This window comes from Oratosquilla oratoria, chromosome 12 (assembly GCF_046742065.1).
Source record: "Oratosquilla oratoria isolate Oo_2021 chromosome 12, ASM4674206v1, whole genome shotgun sequence".
NCBI classification, from domain to species: Eukaryota; Metazoa; Arthropoda; class Malacostraca; order Stomatopoda; family Squillidae; genus Oratosquilla; species Oratosquilla oratoria.
The window spans coordinates 29,609,897-29,628,865 of record NC_134788.1 but is presented as its reverse complement, the minus strand read 5'-3'; the positions used below and the strand labels follow the sequence as shown (position 1 = coordinate 29,628,865).

Here is an 18,969-nt window from a genome sequence, read left to right as displayed (position 1 = left end):
CTCTTTTGAAACATTTGGAAGTGAAAGGGGGGGAAGGAGGGAGGAGGGGGAGAGAGAGGGAGGGGGAGAGGGAGAGAGGAGGGGAGGGGGGAGAGAGGAGAAGGGGGAGAGAGGAGAAGCAGGAGGGGGAGAGTGAAGGGGTGGGGGAGAGTGAGGGGATGGGGGAGAGGAAGGGGATGGGGACAGGGTGGGGAGGGGGGAGAGGAGAGGAAGGGGTAGGGGAAGAGGAAGGGGGTAGGGGAAGAGGATGGGGGAGAGGAAGGGGGTAGGGGAAGAGGATGGGGTAGGGGGAGAGGAAGGGGGTAGGGGGAGAGGATGGGGGAGAGGAAGAGGATGGGTGTGAGGGAGGGGTGGGGAGACAGGGAGGGATAGGGAGAGGGAGGGGGTCGGGGGAGGGAGAGAGGTGATAAAGGGGGGAGAGAGGTGGGGAGAAAGGAGAGAGGAGAGACAGGGAGAGAGGAGAGATAATGGGAGAGAGGAGAGATAGGGAGAGAGAGGAGAGAGGCGAGGGGGAAAGAGAGGGGGAGAGAAGAGAGGAGAGAGAAGGGAGAGAGGAGAGAGGAGAGAGAGAAGGGAGAGGAGAGAGAGGGGGAGAGGAGAGAGGGGGAGGGGAGAGGAGGAAGAGAGGGGGAGGGGAGAGGAGGAAGAGAGGGGGAGGGGAGAGGAGGAAGAGAGGGGGAGGGGAGAGGAGGAAGAGAGGGGGAGGGGAGAGGAGGAAGAGAGGGGGAGGGGAGGGGAGAGGAGGAAGAGAGGGGGAGGGGGGAGAGGAGGGAGAGAGGGGGAGGGGATAGGAGGGAGAGAGGGGGAGGGGCTAGGAGGGAAAGAGGGGAAGGAGAGGAGGGAGAGAGGGGAAGGAGAGGAGGGAGAGAGGGGAAGGAGAGGAGGGAGAGAGGGGGAGAGGAGAGGAGGGAGAGAGGGGGAGGGGAGGGGAGACGAGGGAGAAGAGAGGGGGTGGGGAGGGGAGATGAGGGAGAAGAGAGGGGGAGGGGAGAGTAGGGGGAGAGGGGAGAGTAGGGGGAGAGGGGAGAGTAAGGGAAGAGGGGAGAGATCAGAGAGAGGGGAGACAGGAGAGAGGAGAAACGAAAGAGGGAGAGAGAAGAGAGGTTGGGAAGAGAGGAGAGAGGGGAGGAGAGAAGGGGAGAATGGAGAGAGGGGGAGAAAGGAGAGAAGGGGGAGCATGGAAAGAGGGGGAGAAAGGAGGAAGGGAGAGAGGAGAGGAGGGAGAGGAGAGGGGGAGAGAAGAGGGAGAGGGGAGGAAAGAGATGGGGAGAGAGGAGGGGGAAAGAGAAAGGTGGGAGAGAGGAGGGGGAGAGGAGAGAGCAGTGAGGAGAAAGGAGAGAAGGGGGACAATGGAGAGAGGGGGAGAAACAAGAGAGGCGAGGAAGGAGAGGAGAGGGGGAGAGAAGAGCGAGAGGGGGAGAAAAGAGAGTTGGAGAGAGGAGAGGGTGGAGAAAGGAGAGGGGGAAGAAAGGAGAGAGGGGGAAGAAAGGAGAGAGGGGGAGAGAAGAGACATGTGGAAGAGAAAGGAGAGAGGGGGAGAGAAGAGACATGGGGAAGAGAAAGGAGAGAGAAGAGAGAAGAGGGGGAGGAGAGGGAGAGGAGAGAGATGGGGAGGAAGGAGAGAGATGGGGAGGAAGGAGAGATAGGGAGAGAGAAGAGACGGGCGAGAGAGGAGAGACGGGGGAGAGAGGAGAGGAGAGGGAGAGGGGGAGAGGAGTGAGGGAGGAAAGAGAGAGGGGGAGAGAGGAGTAGTACAGTAGTATCGAATGGCTTTCTTACACCTGCAACTTTGTGTTTGCTAGCCAGTCTATGAATGTTTGATTTGCTTCATAGATAGTCTGGTAACCCCCGGGCACTGCTGTGATTGGGCAGTGCAGTACGAGATGGTCTGTATCTTGGGGTGAGTTATGACAAGATGGGCACATTGGGGAGTCTTTGTAGCCCCAGCGATGCAGGTTAACGGCTGTTTTGCCTTGTTGTGATATCAGCCTGTTGGCTTGTGTCCATTCTCTTCTGGTTAGGTTGGAAAATCCAGGTAGTATTTCGGTTGGGTCTGTTACTAAGTTTCCCCCAGTGGGTAGTTTCCTTGTCCATTCTTCTTGCCAGGCTTCTTTTAGGTTGAAATTTTCGTTTTTTGTTTTAAAGAAAGGTTTTCTTGATTTTAGCCTCGTTATTATTGGGGCCTCCTCCATTATTTGTTTGAGGGGTATATCTGCTGGAAGGTTGTCTATGCGTTGGTGTTGTTTTTGTATGGCATCCTGTGTCGTATATTTGGTGGCGCTATGCCACTCATCGTTGGCAGCCAAATGAGTGGTGTTAGTTTAATGGCCCGATATTATCCGCATGGTTGCGTGGAGTTTATTGTCCATTTTATTTGTGTGTGCACTCTTGAGCCCACACTGGGGCCCCATATTCTGCTACACTGTAGCACAGGGCAAGTGCTGCGGTTTTAAGCACCGTTTGTTTTGCTCCCCAGGTGGTTCCAGCTAGTTTTCTGATCAAGCAGTTTCTTTTGTTCAATTTGTGCGCTGTGTTTTCTATATGCTTTTTATATGTTAGAGTCCTGTCTAGGGTTATACCAAGGTACTTGGGGGTTTTGTCGGCTGGGAGGGTTTGGTTCTTTATTTTAATATCCAGAGTTTTGTCAGTTTGTTTATTGTTTAGGTGAAACAGTGTTGACACAGTTTTGTTTGTGTTCATTTGCAGATACCATTTCTCAAAGTATTTTTGTATTGTTTGCAGGTCCTCTGATATTGTATTTTCTAGCTGTTCAATCTTGTTTGATTGGTAGGCCATTGCAAAATCATCTGCATATCCAAACTTTCTGGAGGTTGTGGTGGGCATATCACTCATATAGATGTTGAAAAGTGTTGGAGCCAAGACTGATCCTTGTGGAACTCCATTTTTTATTTTCCTGCTCTTGCTGGTGTCGTTACCCAAGCAAACAAAAAAGGTTCTTTTTCCAGACATTTTGTTTAAAAGCTTTAGGGTTTTCTTGCAGGGTATGTGTTGGGCAAGCTTTGTCATTAGTCCATCGTGCCAGACGGTGTCATATGCGGCTGTCAGGTCAATAAAAACTGCTCCTGTTTTCAGTTTAAATTCGTATCCTGTCTCTATGTATGTAGTAAGTGCTAGGGCTTGCTCTGTAGTATTTCTTTCTGCCCTGAAACCTGCCTGTTCTGGAGGAATATGGAGATCCAATATAGGTGTAAGGCGCTTTAACATTATTCTCTCTAGTAGATTGAACGAGCAGCATAGGATGGATATTGGGTGGTAGAGAGGAGAGAGGGGGAGAGAGGAGAGGAGAGGAGGGAGAGGAGAGGGGGAGAGAAGAGGGAGAGGGGAGGAAAGAGATGGGGAGAGAGGAGGGGAGAGGAGAGAGGGGGAGAGTAGAGAGAGTAGTGAGGAGAAAGGAGAGAAGGGGAGAATGGAGAGAGGGGGGAGAAAGGAGAGAGGGGGAAAAGAGAGAGGAGAGGACAGGGGGAGAGAAGAGGGAGAGGGGGAGAAAATAGGGGGAGAGAGGAAAGGGGGAGAGGAGAGAGGAGAAACGGGAGGGAGGAGAAAGGAGGGGGAGAAAGGAGAGAGGAGAAGAGAAGAGACATGGGGAAGAGAGGGGGAGAAAAGAGGGAGAGGGGGAGAGGAGAGAGATGGGGAGGAAGGAGAGAAGGGGAGAGAGGAGAGATGGTGAGAGAGGAGAGACGGGGAGAGAGGAGTGATGGGGAGAGAGGGGGAGAGATGAAAGGGGGAGAGAGGGGGAGAGAGGAGAGGGAAAGAGGAGGGGGAGAGAAGAGAGGGGGAGAAAGGAGAGAGCATGGAGAAAGGGGAGAAGGGAGAGAGGAGAGGGAGAGGGGGGAGAGGACAGGGGGAGGAAAGAGGGGAGAGAGAAGGGGGAGAAGAGAGGGGGAGAGGAAAGGGAGAGGGGGAGAGAGGAGAAAGGAGAGAGAGAGAAGAGGGGGAGAGAGGAGAGAGGGGGAGAGGTCGGAGAGTGGGGGGAGAGAGGAGAGAGGGAGAGTGGAGAAAGGAGAGGGAGAAAATGGGAGAGAAAAAAGAGGGGGAGGGGGAGAGGGAGAAGGGGAGAGATGAGGGGGGAGAGAGGAGGGGAGAGAAGAGGGGGAGAGAGGAGAGGAGAGAAGAGAGGGGAGAGACGGGGAAGAGGGAGAGAGAGAGAGGAGAGGAGGGAGAGGAGAGGAGGGAGAGGAGAGGGGGAGAGGAGAGGGGGGAGAGGAGAGAAGAGGGAGAGGGAGAGAGGAGAGAGAGGAAAGGGGGAGAGAGGAGAGAGAGGAAAGGAGGAGAGAGGAGAAAGGAGAGGGGGAGAGAGGGGAGAAAGAAGAGAGGGGGAGAGAAGAGGGGGGAAAGGAGGGAGAGGAGGGGAGAAAAGAGAGAGGAGGGGAGAGAGGAGAGAGGAAGGGAGAGGAGAGATGAGGGGGAGAGAGGGGGAGAGAGGAGAGAGGAGGGGGAGAGAGGAGAGAGGAGGGGGAGAGAGGAGAGAGGAGGGGGGAGATAGGTAAGGAGAAAGAAGAGGGGGAGAGAAGAGGGAGAGGAGAGAGATGGGGAGAGAGGAGAGATGGGGAGAGGAGAGATGGGGAGAGGAGAGATGGGGAGAGAGGGGGAAAGAGGAGAGAGGGGGGAGAGAGGAGAGGGGGAGAGAGGAGAGGGGGAGAGAGGAGAGAGTAGTGAGGAAAGAGGAGAGAAAGGGGAGAATGGAGAAAGGGGGAGAAAAGAGATAGGGGGAGAATGGAGAGGGGGAGAAAAGAGATATGGGAGAATGGACAGAGGAGAAAGGAGAGAGGGGGAAAAAGGACCGAGGGGGAGGGAGGAGAGAAGAGGGAGAGGGGAGGAAAGAGATGGGGAGAGAGGAGAGAGGGGGAGAGAGGAGAGAAGGGGAGAGAGGAGAGAGTGGGAGAGAGGAAGGGGAGAGAGGAGGGGAGAGAAGAGAGTAGTGAGGAGAAAGGAGAGAGGGTGGAGAATGAAGAAAGGGGGAGAGAGGAGAGGAGGGAGAGGAGAGGAGAGGGGGAGAGGAGAAAGGGGGAGAGAGGAGAAAGGAGAGAGGGGGGAGAGGAGAGAGGGGGAGAGAGGAGAAAGGAGAGAGGGGGAGAAAGGAGAGATGGGGGAGAAAGAAGAGAGGGGGAGAGAAGAGACATTGGGGAAGAGAAAGGGGGAGAGAGAAGAGAGAGGGGGAGGAGTGGGGGGAGGAGAGGGGGAGGGGGGAGGAAGGAGAGATGGGGAGAGAGAAGAGAGGAGTGAGGGGGAGAGGAGAGAGGGGGAGAGAGGAGAGAGGGCGAGAGAAGAGAGAGGGGGAGAAAGGAGAGAGAGGGGAAGAAAGAGGAGAGGGGGAGAAAGGAGATAGGGAGAGAGGGGAGAGGGCAGGGGAGGAAAGAGAGGGGGAGAGGGGAGAGAGAAGACAGGGGGAGAGGAGAGGGGGAAGAGAGGGGGGAGAGGACAGGGAGAGGAAGAGAAAAGAGGGAGAGAAGAGGGAGAGGGGGATGAAAGAGAGGGGGGAGTGAGGAGAAAGAGGAGAGAGAGGAAGAGAGGAGAGAGTGAGGAAGAGAGAAAGGAGAGAGGGAGAGAGAAAAGAGGGGGGAGAGAGAAAAGAGGGGGACAGAGAGAAGAGAGGAGAGAGAGAGGAGAGAGAGAAGAGAGGGGGAGAGAGAAGAGAGGGGGAGAGAGATGAGAGGGGAGAGAGATGAGAGGGGGAGAGAAGAGAGGGGGGAAGAGAGGGGGGAAGAGAAGAGAGAGGGGGAGAGAAGAGAGAGGGGGAGAGAGGAGAGGGGGAGAAAGAAGAGAGGGAGAGAAGAAAAAGGGGGGAGAGGGGGAGAGAGGAGAGAAGAGGGGGAGAGAGGAGAGAAGAGGGGGAGAGAGGAGAGAAGAGGGGGGAGGGAGTAGAGAGGAGAGAAAGGGGGAGAGAGGAGAGGGGGAGACGAGGGAGGGGGAGAGAGGAGAGACGGGGGAAAGAGGAGAGAGGAGAGGAGAGAGGAGAGGAGGGAGAGAAGAGAGGGGAGAAGAGGGAGAGGGGGAGAGCAGAGAAGAGGAAAGAGGGAGAGAGAGGAGAGGGGGAGGGGAGAGAGGAGAGGGGGAGGGGAGAGAGGAGAGGGAGAGAGGAGAGGGGGAGGGGAGAGAGGAGAGGGGGCGGGGGGAGAGGAGAGGGGAGGGGAGAGGAGGAGGGGGAGGGGGGAGAGGAGGGGGAGGGGAGAGGAGAGGGGGAGGGGAGAGAGGGAGGGGAGGGGAGAGAGGGAGGGGGAGGGGATGAGAAAGAAGAGAGGGGGAGAGAGGAGAGAGAAGAGGGGAGAGAGGAGAGAGAAGAGGGGGAGAGGAGAGAGAAGAGGGGGAGAGGAGAGATAAGAGGGAGAGGGGGAGAGAGGAGAGAGAAGAGGGAGAGGAGAAGAGGAGAGGAGAGAAGGGAGAGGGGGAGAGAAGAGAGAGGAGAAGAGAGTAGAGAGGGGGAAAGAGGAGAGAGGGGGGAGAGGAGAGTAGTGCGGAAAAGGAGAGAAGGGGGAGAATTGAGAGAGGGGGAGAAAGGAGATAGGGGAAGAATGGAGAGTGGGAGAAAGGAGAGAGGGGGAGAAGGGAGAGAGGGGGGAGAGGGGAGAGAAGAGGGGAGGAGAGATGGGGAGAGAGGAGAGGGGGGAGGGTGGAGAGAGGAGAGAGGGGGAGAGATGAGGGGGGAAAGAGATGGGAGAGCGGAGAGAGGAGGGGGAGAGGAGAGAATAGTAAGGAGAGAAGGGGAGAATGGAGAGAGGGGGAGAAAGGAGAGAAGGGGAGAAGAGAGGGGAGAAAAGAGGGGGAGAGAAGAGAGATGGGGAGGGAAGAGAGATGGGGAGAGACAAGAGGGGAGAGACAAGAGAGGAGAGGGAGGAGAAAGTAGAGGGGGGAGAAAGGAGAGAGGAGAAAGGAGAGAGGAGAAATTAGAGGGGGAAGAACGGAGAGAGGAGAAAGGAGGGGGAGGAGAAAGGAGAGGGAGAGAAAGGAGAGAGGGGGGAGAAAGGAGAGAGGGGGGAGAAAGAAGAGGGGAGAGAAGAGACATGGGGGAAGAGAAAGGAGAGAGAAGAGAAAGGGAGAGAGGAGAGAGAGGGGGGAGGGAGGAGGGGGGGAGGGGGAGAGGGGGAGGGGGAGAGAGGAGAGATGGGGAGAGAGGAGAGAGGGGGTGAGAGGAGGGAGAGGGGTGGAAAGAGATGGGGAGAGAGGAGAGAAGGGGAGAGAGGGGGAGTGAGGAGAGGGCGAGTGAGGAGAGAGGGGGAGAAAGGAGGAGAGGGCGAGAAAGGAGAGGGGGAGAGGGAGAGGAGGGGGAGAGGAGAGAGGGGAGAGAAGAGAGAGTGGAGAGAAGAGAGGGGGAGAGAAGGAGGAGGGGAGAAGGGAGAGGGGAGGAGAAAAGGAGAGGGGAGAAGGGAGAGAGGAAGAGGGAGAGGGGAGAGAGGGGGGAGAGAAAGGGGAGAAGGGAGAGCGGAGAGGGAGAGGTGGGAGAGGACAAGAGGAGGAAAGAGGGGAGAGGAGAGGAGAGGGGGAGAGAGGAGAGGAGAGGGGGAGAGAGGGGAGGAGAGAAGAGGGACGAGAGAGGGGAGGAGGAGGGAAGAAAAAGAGAGGGGAGGAGGAGGGAGGCGGGAGGGAGGAGAGAGGGGGAGAGATGGGGGAAGGAGGAGAGGAGGACAGAAGGGGGGAGAAAGCATGAGAAGGGGGGGAAGGGGGAGAAAGCAGAGGGGGGGGGAAGGGGGAGGAAAGCAGAGAGGGGGAGAAGGGGTGGAGAAGCAGAGAGGGGGAGAAGGGGGAGAAAGCAGAGAGGGGGAGAAGGGGGAGAGGAGAGGGGGAGAAGGGGGAGAGGGAGAGGAGAGAGTGGGGGGGAAAGGGGGAGGGGGGAAAGGGGAGAGAGAGGGAGAGAGAGGGGAGAGAGGGAGGAGAGGGAGAGGAGAGGGGGAAGAGGAGAGAGAGGGGAGGGGAGAAGAGAGGGGGAGAGAGAAGAGAGGAGGGGGGAGAGAGAAGAGAGAGGGGGAGAGAGGAGGGGGAGAGAGAAGAGGGGGAGAGAGAGAAGAGAGAAGAGGGGGGGGGAGAGAGAAGAGGTGGGAGAGAGAGCAGGGGAGAGGAGAAGAGAGAGGGGGATGAGGGGAGAGGAAAGGGGGAGCGAGAGAGAGGAGAGAAGAGGGGGAGAGAGAGAGGAAGAGGGGGAGAGGGGAGACAGGGGGAGAGAAGGAGAGAGGGGGGGGAGAGGGGGAGAGAGGGGGGGAGTGGGAGAGAGAACAGGGGGAGAGAGAAGAGAGAAGGGGGAGAGAGAAGAGAGAAGGGGGAGAGAGAGAGGGGGGGAGGGAGAAGGAGAGAGGGGGAGAGAAGAGAGGGGGAGAGAGAGAGGGGGAGAGAGAAAGAGGGGAGAGGAGAAGAGAGAGGAGAAGAGAGAGAAGAGGGGGAGAGAGGAGAGGGGGAGAGGAAGAAGGGGGGAAAGAGAGAAAGAGGGGGAGGATGAGAGAGAGGGGGGAGAAGGAGAGAGAGAGAGAGGGAGAGAGAGAGAGAGGGGGAGAGAGAAAGAGGAGGGGGGAGAGAGAAGTGATAGAAAGGGGGGAGAGGAGAGAGGGGGGGAGGGGGAGGGAGGGGAGGAGAGAGGGGGAGGGGAAAGGAGAGAGAGGAGTGAGGGGAGAGAGGGGAGAAGAAGAGGGAGGAGAGAGGGGGAGAGAGGAGAGGAGAGGGGGAGAGAGGAGAGGGGGAGAGAGGAGAGAGGGAGAGAGGAGAGGAAAGGAGAGGGGAGAGAGGAGAGAGGGGGAGGAGAGAGGGAGGAGAGAGGGGAGAGGGAGGAGAGAGGGAGGGGGGAGAGAGAGAGAGGAGAAAGGAGAGAAGGTGGAGAATGGAGAGAGGGGGAGAAAGAAGAGAGAGGGAGAAGGAGAGGAGAGGGAGAGGGGGAGAAAAGAGGGGGGAGAGAAAAGGGGGAGAGAGGAGAGGGGGAGAGAGAAGGGGGAGAGAGGAGAAAGGAGAGAGGGGGAGAAAGGAGAGAGGGGGGAGAAAGGAGAGAGGGGGGAGAAAGGAGAGAGGGGGAGAGGAGAAAGGAGAGAGGAGGGAGAAAGAGAGAGGGGAGAGAAAGAGAGAAGAGAGAGGGGGGAGAAGAGGGGGGATGAGGAGGGGGAGGGAGAGGGGGAGGGGGGAGGAAGGAGAGGGGAGGAGGGAGAGAGAGAGGGGAAGAGGGGGAGAGAGAAAGAGGGGAGAGAGGAGGAGGGAGAGAAGGGAGAGAGAGGGAGGGAAAGGAGAGAGGGGAGAGAAAGGAAGGAGAGGGGGGAGAGGGGAAGAGAAAAGAGAAGAGAGGGGGAGAGAGAAGAGAGGGGGAGAGAGAAGAGAGGGGAAGAGAGAAGAGAGGGGAGAGAGAGAGAGGGAAGAGAGAAGAGAGGGGAAGAGGAGAGGGGGAGAGAAAGAGGGGGGGAGGAGGGGGGGGAGAGGAGGGGGAGAGAGAGGGAGAGGGGGAGAAGGAGGGGGAGGAGAGAGAGGAGAGGGGGAGAGAGTGGAGTGAGGGGGGAGGGAAGAGAGGGGGAGAGAGGGGAAAGAGGAGAGAAGAGAGGGGGAGAGAAAGGGAGAGGGGAGAAAGGGAGAGGGGGAGAAAGGGAGAGAGGAGAGGGAGAGGGGGGGGAGGAGGACAGGGAGGAAGAGAGGGGGAGAGGAGAGAGAGGACAGGGGGAGAGAAGAGGGGGAAGAGAGGAGGAGGGGGGGAGAGGAGGGAGAGAGGGGGAAGTGAGGGGAGGAAGAGGGGGAGGAGGGGGAGGAAGAGGGGGAGGAGGGAGAGGAAGAGGGGGAGAGTGGGGGAGAGGAGGAGAGGGGGAGAGAGGGGAGAGAAGAGGAGAGGGTGGGAGAAGAGAGGGGGGAGAGGAGAGGGGGAGAGGGGGAGAGGAGAGAGGGAGAGGGGGAGAGGGAGAGAGGGGGAAGGGGGAGAAAGGGAGAGGGAGAGAGGGGGAGAGGGAGAGAGGGGGGGAGAGGAGAGGGAGAGAGGAGGAGGGGAGAGGGAGAGAGGTGAGAGGAAAAGAGGGGGGGAGAGAGGGGGGAGAGAGAAATGAGGGGGAGAGAGAAAAGAGGGGGAGAGAGAGAGGGGGGAGAGGGATGAGAGGGGAGAGAGAGAAGAGAGGGGGGAGAGGGATGAGAGGGGAGAGAGAAGAGAGGGGGGAGAGGGATGAGAGGGGGAGAGAAGAGAGGGGGGAAGAGAAGAGAGGGGGAAGAGAGAAGAGGAGGGAGGAGAAGAGGGGGAGAGAGGGGGAAAGGGGGAAGGGGGAGAGGAGGGGGGGGGGGGAGAGGAGGAGAGGGGGGAGAGAGGGGAGGAGAGGGGAGGGAGGAGAGAGGGGAAGAGAGGGAGGAGGAGAGAGAGGAGAGGGGAGGGAGAGAGGAGAGAGAGGGGAGGAGAGAGAAGAGAGGGGGAGAGGAGAGAGAGGGGGAGAGGAAGAGGGGGAGAGGAGAGAGAGGGGGAGAGAGAGAGAGAGGAGAAAGAGAGAGAGGAAAGGAGAAAGAGAGAGAAGGGGGAGAGAGAGAAGGGGGAGAGAGAGAAGGGGAGAGAGTAGAGAGAGGGAGGGAGGGAGAAGAGAGGGGGAGAGAAGAGAGGGGGAGAGGAGAGAGGTGGAGGGAGAGAGAGAGAGGGGGAGAGGGTGGAAGGAGAGAGAAAGAGAGAGAGGGGGAGAGAAGAGAGAGGGGGAGAGGAGAGAGGGGGGGGAGGAGAGGAGAGAGGGGAGAGGAGAGAGAGAAGAGAGAGGGGAGAGAGATGGAGAGAGGGTGAGGGGGGGAGAAGAGAGAGGGGGAGAGAGAGAGAGGGGGAGAGAGAAAAGAGGGGGGAGAGAGAGAGAGAGAGGGGGGGAGAGAGAGAGGGGAGAGAGGGGGAGAGGAGAGAGAGAGGGGGAGAGATAAGAGAGGGGGGAGAGAGAGAGAGGGGGAGAGAGAAAGAGAGAGAGAGGGGAGAGAGGAGAGAGGAAAGGGGGAGAGAGGAGGGGGAGAGAGGGGGAGGGGCGAGAGAGAGGGGGAAAGAGAGGAGAAGGGGGGAGAGAGAAAAAGGGGGAGAGAGAAAGAGGGGAGAGAGAGAGGAGGGGGGAAGGAGAGAGGGAGAGAGGGGGGAGAGAGATGAGAGGGGGAGAGAGATGAGAGGGGGAGAGAGAGAGAGAGGGGGAGAGAGAAGAGAGAGGAGGAAAGGGAGAGAGGAAACGGGGAGAGAGGGGGAGAGAGAAGAGGGGAGAATGGACAGAGGGGGAGAAAGGAGAGAGGGGGAAAAAGGAGAGAGGGGGAGGAGAGGAGAGAGGGGGAGGAGAGAGGGGGAGAGAGAGGAGAGGAGAGGGGGTGAGGGGAGAGAGGAGAGAGATGGGGAGAGAAGAGGGAGAGGGGAGGAAAGAGATGGGGAGAGAGGAGGGGGAGAGAGAGGAGAGAGGGGGAGAGGAGAGAAAAGGAGAGAGGGGAGGGGGAGGAGGAGAGGAAAGGGGAGGGGGAGAGGGAGTAGGGGAAGGGGAGAGGGGGGAAAGGGAGAGGGGAGGGGAGAGAGGGGGAGAAGGAGAGAAAAGGGGAGGGGAAAGGGGAGGGGGAGAGGAAGGACGGGGAGGGGGAGAGAAGGAGGGGGGAGGAGAGAGGGAGGAGAGGAGAGAGGGGGAGAGGAGGAGAGGGGAGAGGGAGGAGAGAGGGGGGAGAAAGGAGAGAGGGGGGAGGGAAAGGAGGGGGGAGAGGAGGAGGAGAGGGGAGAGAGAGGAGCGAGGGGGAGAGAGGAGAGAGGGGGAGAGAGGAGAAAGGAGAGAGGGGGAGAAAGAAGAGAGGGGGAGAGGAGAAAGGAGGGAGGGGGGAGAAAGAAGAGAGGGGGAAAGAAGAGACATGGAGGAAGAGAAAGGAGAGAGAGGGGGGAGAAGAGAGAGGGGGAGGAGAGAGAGGGGGAGAGAAGAGGGAGGGGGAGGAAGGAGAGATGGGAAGGAAGGAGAGGTGCAGAGAGAGAAGAGAGGGGGGAGAGGGGAGAGAGGAGTGAGGGGGAGAGAGGAGTGAGGGGGAGGGGAGAGAGGAGAGAGGGGGAAAGAGGAGAGAGGGGGAAAGAGGAGAGAGGGGGAAAGAGGAGAGAGGGCGAGAGAGGAGAGATGGGGAGGAAGGAGAGAGGGAAGAGAGGAGAGAGGGAAAGAGAGGGAGGGGAGAGAGGAGGGAGGGAGAGAGGGAGGGGAGAGAGGTGAGAGGGAGGGGGAGGGGAGAGAGAGGGGGGAGAGAGAGAGGGAGAGAGAGAGAGGGGGAGAGAGAGGAGAGAGGGGGAGAAAGGAGGGGGGGAGAAAGGAGAGAGGGGAGAGGAGAGAGGGGGAGAGAGGAGAGAGGGGGGGAGAGGACAGGGGAGGAAAGAGAGGGGGGAGAGGAGAGGGGGAGAGAGGAGAGGGGGGGAGAGGAGAGGGGGAGAGAGGAGAGGAGAAAAGAGGGGGAGAGGAGAGGAGAAAAGAGGGGGAGAGAGGAGAGAGAAGAGAGGGGGAGAGGAGAGAAGAGAGGGGGAGAGGAGAGAGAGAGAGAGCGGGGGAGAGAGAGGAGAGAGGGGAGAGAGAGAGAGAGAGGGGAGAGAGAGAGAGAAGAGAGGGGGAGAGAGAGGGAGGAGGGAGGAGAAAGAGGAGAGAGGGGAAGAGAGGAGAGAGGGATAGAGAGGGGGAGTGAGGGGAGAGGGAGAGAGAGGAGTGAGGGGGGAGGGGAGAGAGGAGGGAGGGGGAAAGAGGAGAGAGGGGGGAAAGAGGAGAGAGGGCGAGAGAGGAGAGAGGGCGAGAGAGGAGAGAGGGGGAGAGAGGAGAGAGGGGGAGAAAGGAGAGAGGGGGAGAAGGGAGAGAGAAGAGGGGGAGAGGACAGGGGAGGAAAGAGAGGGGGGAGAGGGGAGAGAAGGGGAGATGAGAGAGAAGACAGGGGGAAAGGAGAGGGGGAGAGGAGAGGAGAAAAGAGGGGGAGAGGAGAGGAGAAAAGAGGGGGAGAGGAGAGGAGAAAAGAGGGGGAGAGAAGAGGGGGAAGAGAAGAGGAGAGGGAGATGAGAGGGGGGAGTGAGGAGAAAGAGGAGAGAGAGGGAGAGAGGAGAGAGGGGGAGAGGAGAGAAGGGGAGAGGGGAGAGTAGGGGGAGAGGGGAGAGTAGAGATAAGGGGAGTGGGGAGGGGAGAGGGAGAGAAGGGGAGAGGGGAGGGAGGGAGAGAAGGGGAGAGGGGAGAGAGGAGAGAGGGGAGAGAGGGGGAGGAGGGGAGAGAGAGAGAGGGGAGGGGGGAGAGAGAGAGAGAGGGAGAGAGGAGGGAGAGAGAGAGAGAGGGAGAGGGGGGAGGGGAGAGAGAGAGAGAGGGGAGAGGGGAGAGAGGAGACAGAGAGGAGGGAGGGGGAGAGTGAGAGGGAAAGGGGGAGAGGAGAAAGAGAGGGGGAGAGAGAAAGAGAGAGGGGGAGAGAGGAGAGAGTGAGAGGGGGGAGAGAGGGGAGAGAGGAGAGAGGAAGGAAAGATGAGTGAGAGGGAGGAAAGATGAGTGAGAGGGGGTAAAGAGATGAGAGAGGGGGGAAAGAGATGAGAGAGAGGGGGAAAGAGATGAGAGAGAGGGGGAAAGAGATGAGAGAGAGGGGGAGAGAGAAGAGAGAGGGGGAGAGACAAGTGATAGAAAGGGGGGAGAGAGGAGAGAGGAGAGAGGGGAAAGACAGAAAGACAGAGAGAGAGAGATAGACCATACCTTGCTCATCAGGTCCCCATTCTTCTTCTTCTTCTTCTTCTTCTTGGGACCAGTAATAGTGTGACCCCGTCCGTAGCCCTTCGCGATGATTTCTTGACCACCGATGTCGCGCGCGTGCCCACGTTCACCTGCAAAGTCCGTTACACTTCCATGGATGCACCCCCCCTCCCCCCTGATGCCCCCTTTCTGGGCAACGGACGGAGTGATTATTTTTGTCACAATTAATACGTAACTGGCGACGAATACCAAGGGCCCTTCATTCAAGAAGACTTCGAATTTAAGCACTTTGGTATGATGATTCGATGCCTACATAAACGTCACAAGGTGCGAGTGGGTATGTGTGGATGCCGGCGGCGTAAGCGTCTTGATTATACATTTTCTTTTTCGTAGTTGTACACGCGTTAACCCCAAATCCTGTGAACTGGTTTGATCACGTTTCCTGTTTATTATTATTACTCGGAGTAAAAGAGAACAAGTAATACGGCAGCAGTGGCTTTATATTTTAGAATGCGAGTAGTGTGATGCATCATACATATGACAGCCAATGCTCCGTGCGAGAATTTGACTCGTACTGAAGTGGTTAATACATATCTGGGGACGACTGCCGAGGGCACTGCACTCAAGAAGACTTTGTATTCAAATGCGGCAGAAAGGAAGATGAGGGGGGTGAGGGAGTATGCGTGAGAAATAAATTTGATGCAGCCTGAAGGAATTTCTCCCCGTCGTCTTCTCCCTTTCTGCATGAGGGAACAGAGGGGGGGAGGGGGGGGGTTCACCGAATTAATGAAGCAGCCTTGCTGTGGATGTGCTGTGTCTTGCGACACTGCTTGTGACCCGGGGCAGTGGGCAAGATGCAGGGATGACCCACTGTCATCCAGGAGGTGCCAAGATAAGAGGGAGGGTAGAGGGCAGAGGGGAGTGGAGTGTATCAGGGATGGAATGGGTGGGAGTGGTTTCCATGCCCTTTTCTTTTTGGCTACCTCCCGTGTGACGCCTTTGGTAGATGTATGTAATGTATGTACGCATAGAAAGGAAGATCCATAATACGGGGGGGGGGGATTCAGAGGAAGGAAATGGCTAACCTCTTTAATACGAGTCAAATCCTCTCTCACGCAGCATTGAATGCCTAATGCACGATGCATCACACTACTGGCATCATAAAACATGAAGTCACTGCTGGTATTAATCATTCTCTTTCACAGAGTATTAACAAATGCAGAAAACACGATCAAACCAGTTCACAGAATGTGGGGTTCACTCGGCTACGACTACAAAATGAATATAATCAAGACGCGCGCCGACATCCTCGTATATCCATCCACTCACGCCTCATGACGCCTACGTGGGTGTCATCACATCGAAGAGGTTAATTAACCCATTCAACTCCGATGACAAGATGTCTTGTCATTTGGTCAAATAAAACAAAAAATCATAAAACACCAAAATGTTTGATCAAACACCAGAAAAATATGACGTCAGTCCTCGCTTCGCTCGCAGCGAAGCGAGGACTGACGTCATATTTTTCTGGTGTTTGATCAAACATTTTGGTGTTTTATGATTTTTTGTTTTATTTGACCAAATGACAAGACATCTTGTCATCGGAGTTGAATGGGTTAAGAAGTAGGGGGTGCAGTGCAGGTTACGAGGAGGATAGATACGAGAAGAAATGTGGAAGTGAGAGCAGGGGGTCAGTACATCTGATAAATTGATAAAAGTGCATACCAAACGCAATATAGCAATAGGAAATTAAATTTTAATTTTGTAAATCATAATACATCAATGTAATACATGGTCATTCTTGGCGGAAATTAATAATAGAAAAGGTTGCTAAAAACTATAAACAAACGTAACCACTTTGGTTAGTTGAGGCACCATCTTTCTTTTGGCAGTGGAGGCTGAAGAAATTAAAGTATGATATTTTTGTCTATTCTAGCCCTTACCTAACCTACTAACCCAACCAGACCTGCATTTAGTAATGCAATACCTGTAATTCTTGAGGTCATTAGGGTTGTCATCATCTCAGACCTCCGAATCTATCAAAACAAAGTTGGCGTCTAAAGGAGTCAAAGCGACTTTGTTCATTTCTGTATAGGTTACAACATTTTCTGATAACGATTTCTGCTGAGAAAATTATCTATTACATTGATGTATTATAATTTACAAAATTAATTTTTTTTCTGATGCTATACCACTTTTAAGAAAAATAGCATGCGTCCGTGTTACGAGAACTTACCTGGACAATGCCGTCTGTAATCTGGATTCCTGATGCAATGAAGCTCCAGCTCTTTGCCTCTCCGTGAGCCATTCCCGTCCCTGCGCGGTGAGAGGAGGTCGTGGTGAAAGACAGTGACGGTGTCCAGAAGTGATGGGGATCGTTCACTTCTGGCATCATAACTCTTATGGTCATTGACATTACACCCTAAGAAAACCATGCAGGAGGGCCCTCACATGGGGGTGCATATGCCACAGGATGGCACATTTATGGGAGGGGGGGCAATTCTAATCTTGACACTCACAAGGCTGACAAAATAATTACAATAAAAAACGTCGCAGTGGGGGTGCATATGCCCTAGGACGGCACATTTAGGGGCGGGGGGGCAATTCTTGTCAGGACATGCCGCCCACAAGGCTGACAAAATAATCATAATAAAAAAAATGTTAAAAGAACTCTCAATATTTTACCGTAATGTACGAATTTTGCGTTAGACTCAACAGAATACGAAATGACTTTCCCTTAACCTTTCTGCAATAGGGAACCTGTTTAATTATTTTGCGAGCCAACAGCTATAATAGGCAGTAAGGGATGGTAAGTGGTGATGGGGGAAAGGAGGGGGGGGGGCATCCCTGAGAACTTTGCCCCGGGGGTGGGGGGGGACTTAGGCACGTAATGGCTCTGAAACTACGAACTTTGTTCCAACTCGAAACAAGGCATCGAGAATCGAGAGGGGTAAATGCCACACCTCCTTCTTAAAGCGTTCGACGTTAACCTCTTCAATACGATTTAAATACTCGTGCCTGACATACAACGATGCATCACAATACTTGCACTATAAAATATAAAGCTACAGCTTCTGTTATATTCATTCTCTTTCACACAAAATGTTCATGTCTGTCCACAGAAAATGTGATCAAGCCTGTTCACAGAATACTGGGGTCACTAGTCGACTACATCTAAAAGATAGATATTATCAGGACACCCAGAGCAGCATCTTTGTATACTCACGTCTCATGACGCCTATGCAGTCACATCGTATTCTAGGAGTGGCAAGATGCCTTACACATGATGCCCGCATTTTCCCCGATTCTAGATGCCTCAAATGCATTCATGATCTTTGTCAATTCTGCATTTCCCCCTTTCTATTCTAGACGCCTCAAATGCATTTGTGATGTTTGCCAATTCCGCCATTACTGTCAAAAGGTATTCCTCATTTGATCTCTTGATTATCGATCATTGTTCCAGTGTTCAACTGTGGTTTTGCACTGAAGGAAAGGAGGGGGAAAGGGAGGGAAGGAGACAGAGGAAGAGAGGGAGACAGGTAGGGAGGTGTTTCATAATAAGAGAGGCAAGAGGCATAGAGAGAGATAGTGATTGTGATGATGCGATTTGGTTTAATGTCACAAACTCCCCCCTATCAGGAAGCTAAGACAGTGCCCTTTATGGTGGACCTTGTAATGTGGAATCTAATGAACTATACCCCGAGCAGGGTTTGAATCGTCATCATCTCTACCTTTGCCGCAAGTGATTTGGTTTAACGTCACAAACTCCCCCCTATTGGAAGGCTAGGACAGTGCCCCTCACAGAGGACTTTGTAGTGTAACGATAACCTAACCCACTTGGCTTGTGAGATACAAGAGAGATAACACATTACGACATCAACCCTTAGAGCAGACTTTAGACAGTCAAGGAAGTCTGTAGTAGGTTGCGTTACCTGCTGCAGAAGGTCTGGATCTGCCTTGCGTAGGGGGCTGACGTTCTTGAGCACCAACTCCGTCAGGAACGGAGTGAAGTCCTTCGTGCTCCTGGGCAGGAGGGGCAAGTCGTCCTTCCTCGCGACAACCGAACGACCGTTGTCGACCAAAGTCACCAAGAACTCCCCCACTTCCCACAGCTTCTCTTCCAGTTCGCCTTCCTGCTGTTTCCCTTCCTCTTTGTCCTCCTGTTGCTGCTGCACCTCCTCTTTACGATCCTCCATCCCGGGGGACACGATTCGCACTCATTCCAAATGTCCTTGACCTGGAGTCCATAAATCTGGAAAAAAAAAAAATAATAATAAAAAATAAATAAATAAATAAATAAATAAATTAATAAATAAATGAACCACACAGGTTACATATTTACCTAGTTATATTTTACGGGACAAGAGCTATGCTCGTAGTGACCCGTTTTCATATCTCTCCGCATCCAGTTTATTCTTAAAATCGTGTATAGTTTTGGCATTCACTGTTTCTCCGTTCAGTTTGTTCCAGACATCAATCACTCTGTGAGGGAAGCTATTCCCTTTCAGGTCTCTTCTGTAACTGTCCCTTTTTAGTTACTTTTTGTGTCCTTCTATCTTCTGTCCCACTTTAGCAAGTTGTCTCTATTGAGAATTTCCATCCCTTTCATAATTCTGTAGATATTCAACAAATCACCTCTTTCTCTTCTCTGTACCAGTGTTGACAGATGTAATTTCTCCAATCTTTGTTCGTATGTCAGATTTGACAGTGTAGGTGCCATTTTTGTCGCTGCTCTTTGGATTCTTTCTAAAGATATTTGTGCTCTTTCTCCTCCTCCCAACTTATGATGTACCAAATTCCTTACCCCGCTATTCATACAAACAACATGGATGAAGGAATTAAATGCTACGGTACATAAACTTCTTTGCAGATGATGCAAAACTACTGAAGAGAGTGAGTAATGAGGAAGACTGTAAATCTTTTCAGGGAGATCTGGACAACGTCTGGAATTGGAGTAAAAAGAACAAAGTGAATTTCAACATTCAAAAATGTAGTATAATGGAATTTGGAAAAAGCAAAAATAGAATATCCGGTAAATACAAAATTGGAACAAAAAGTTACAAAAGTAAATTCAGAAAGAGACCTAAGAGTGATCATTTCAAATGACATGACACTAGACAAACATGTCAACAAAATAGTTGGAGAAACCTACAACTTAATAAGATCAATGAAAGTGGCTTTTGACTACATAGACGAGGAGATGGTGAAGAGAATCCTAGTTACATTGATAAGACCAAAATTAGAGTATCCAGAAAAAAACAAAAAAAAACTAGAAAGAATTCAAAGAGCACTAACAAAGATGGCACCAACACTCAGTATGCTGACATATGAACAAAGATTGGACAAA

At 54.4% G+C, this 18,969-nt stretch overlaps 1 protein-coding gene across 1 annotated transcript; it reads right to left on the bottom strand.

The window, feature by feature from the left end:
• Positions 1-15,264: 15,264 nt before the first annotated feature.
• LOC143030303 (uncharacterized) lies at positions 15,265-17,871 on the bottom strand. The gene is made up of 3 exons (XM_076193456.1): positions 17,555-17,871; positions 15,859-15,938; positions 15,265-15,322 (listed from the first exon to the last, which is right to left on the bottom strand). The coding sequence occupies exons 1-3, from the start codon at positions 17,816-17,818 to the stop codon at positions 15,265-15,267; spliced, it is 402 nt and encodes a 133-aa protein (XP_076049571.1). The 5' UTR covers positions 17,819-17,871.
• Between the last annotated feature and the right edge of the window lie 1,098 nt (positions 17,872-18,969).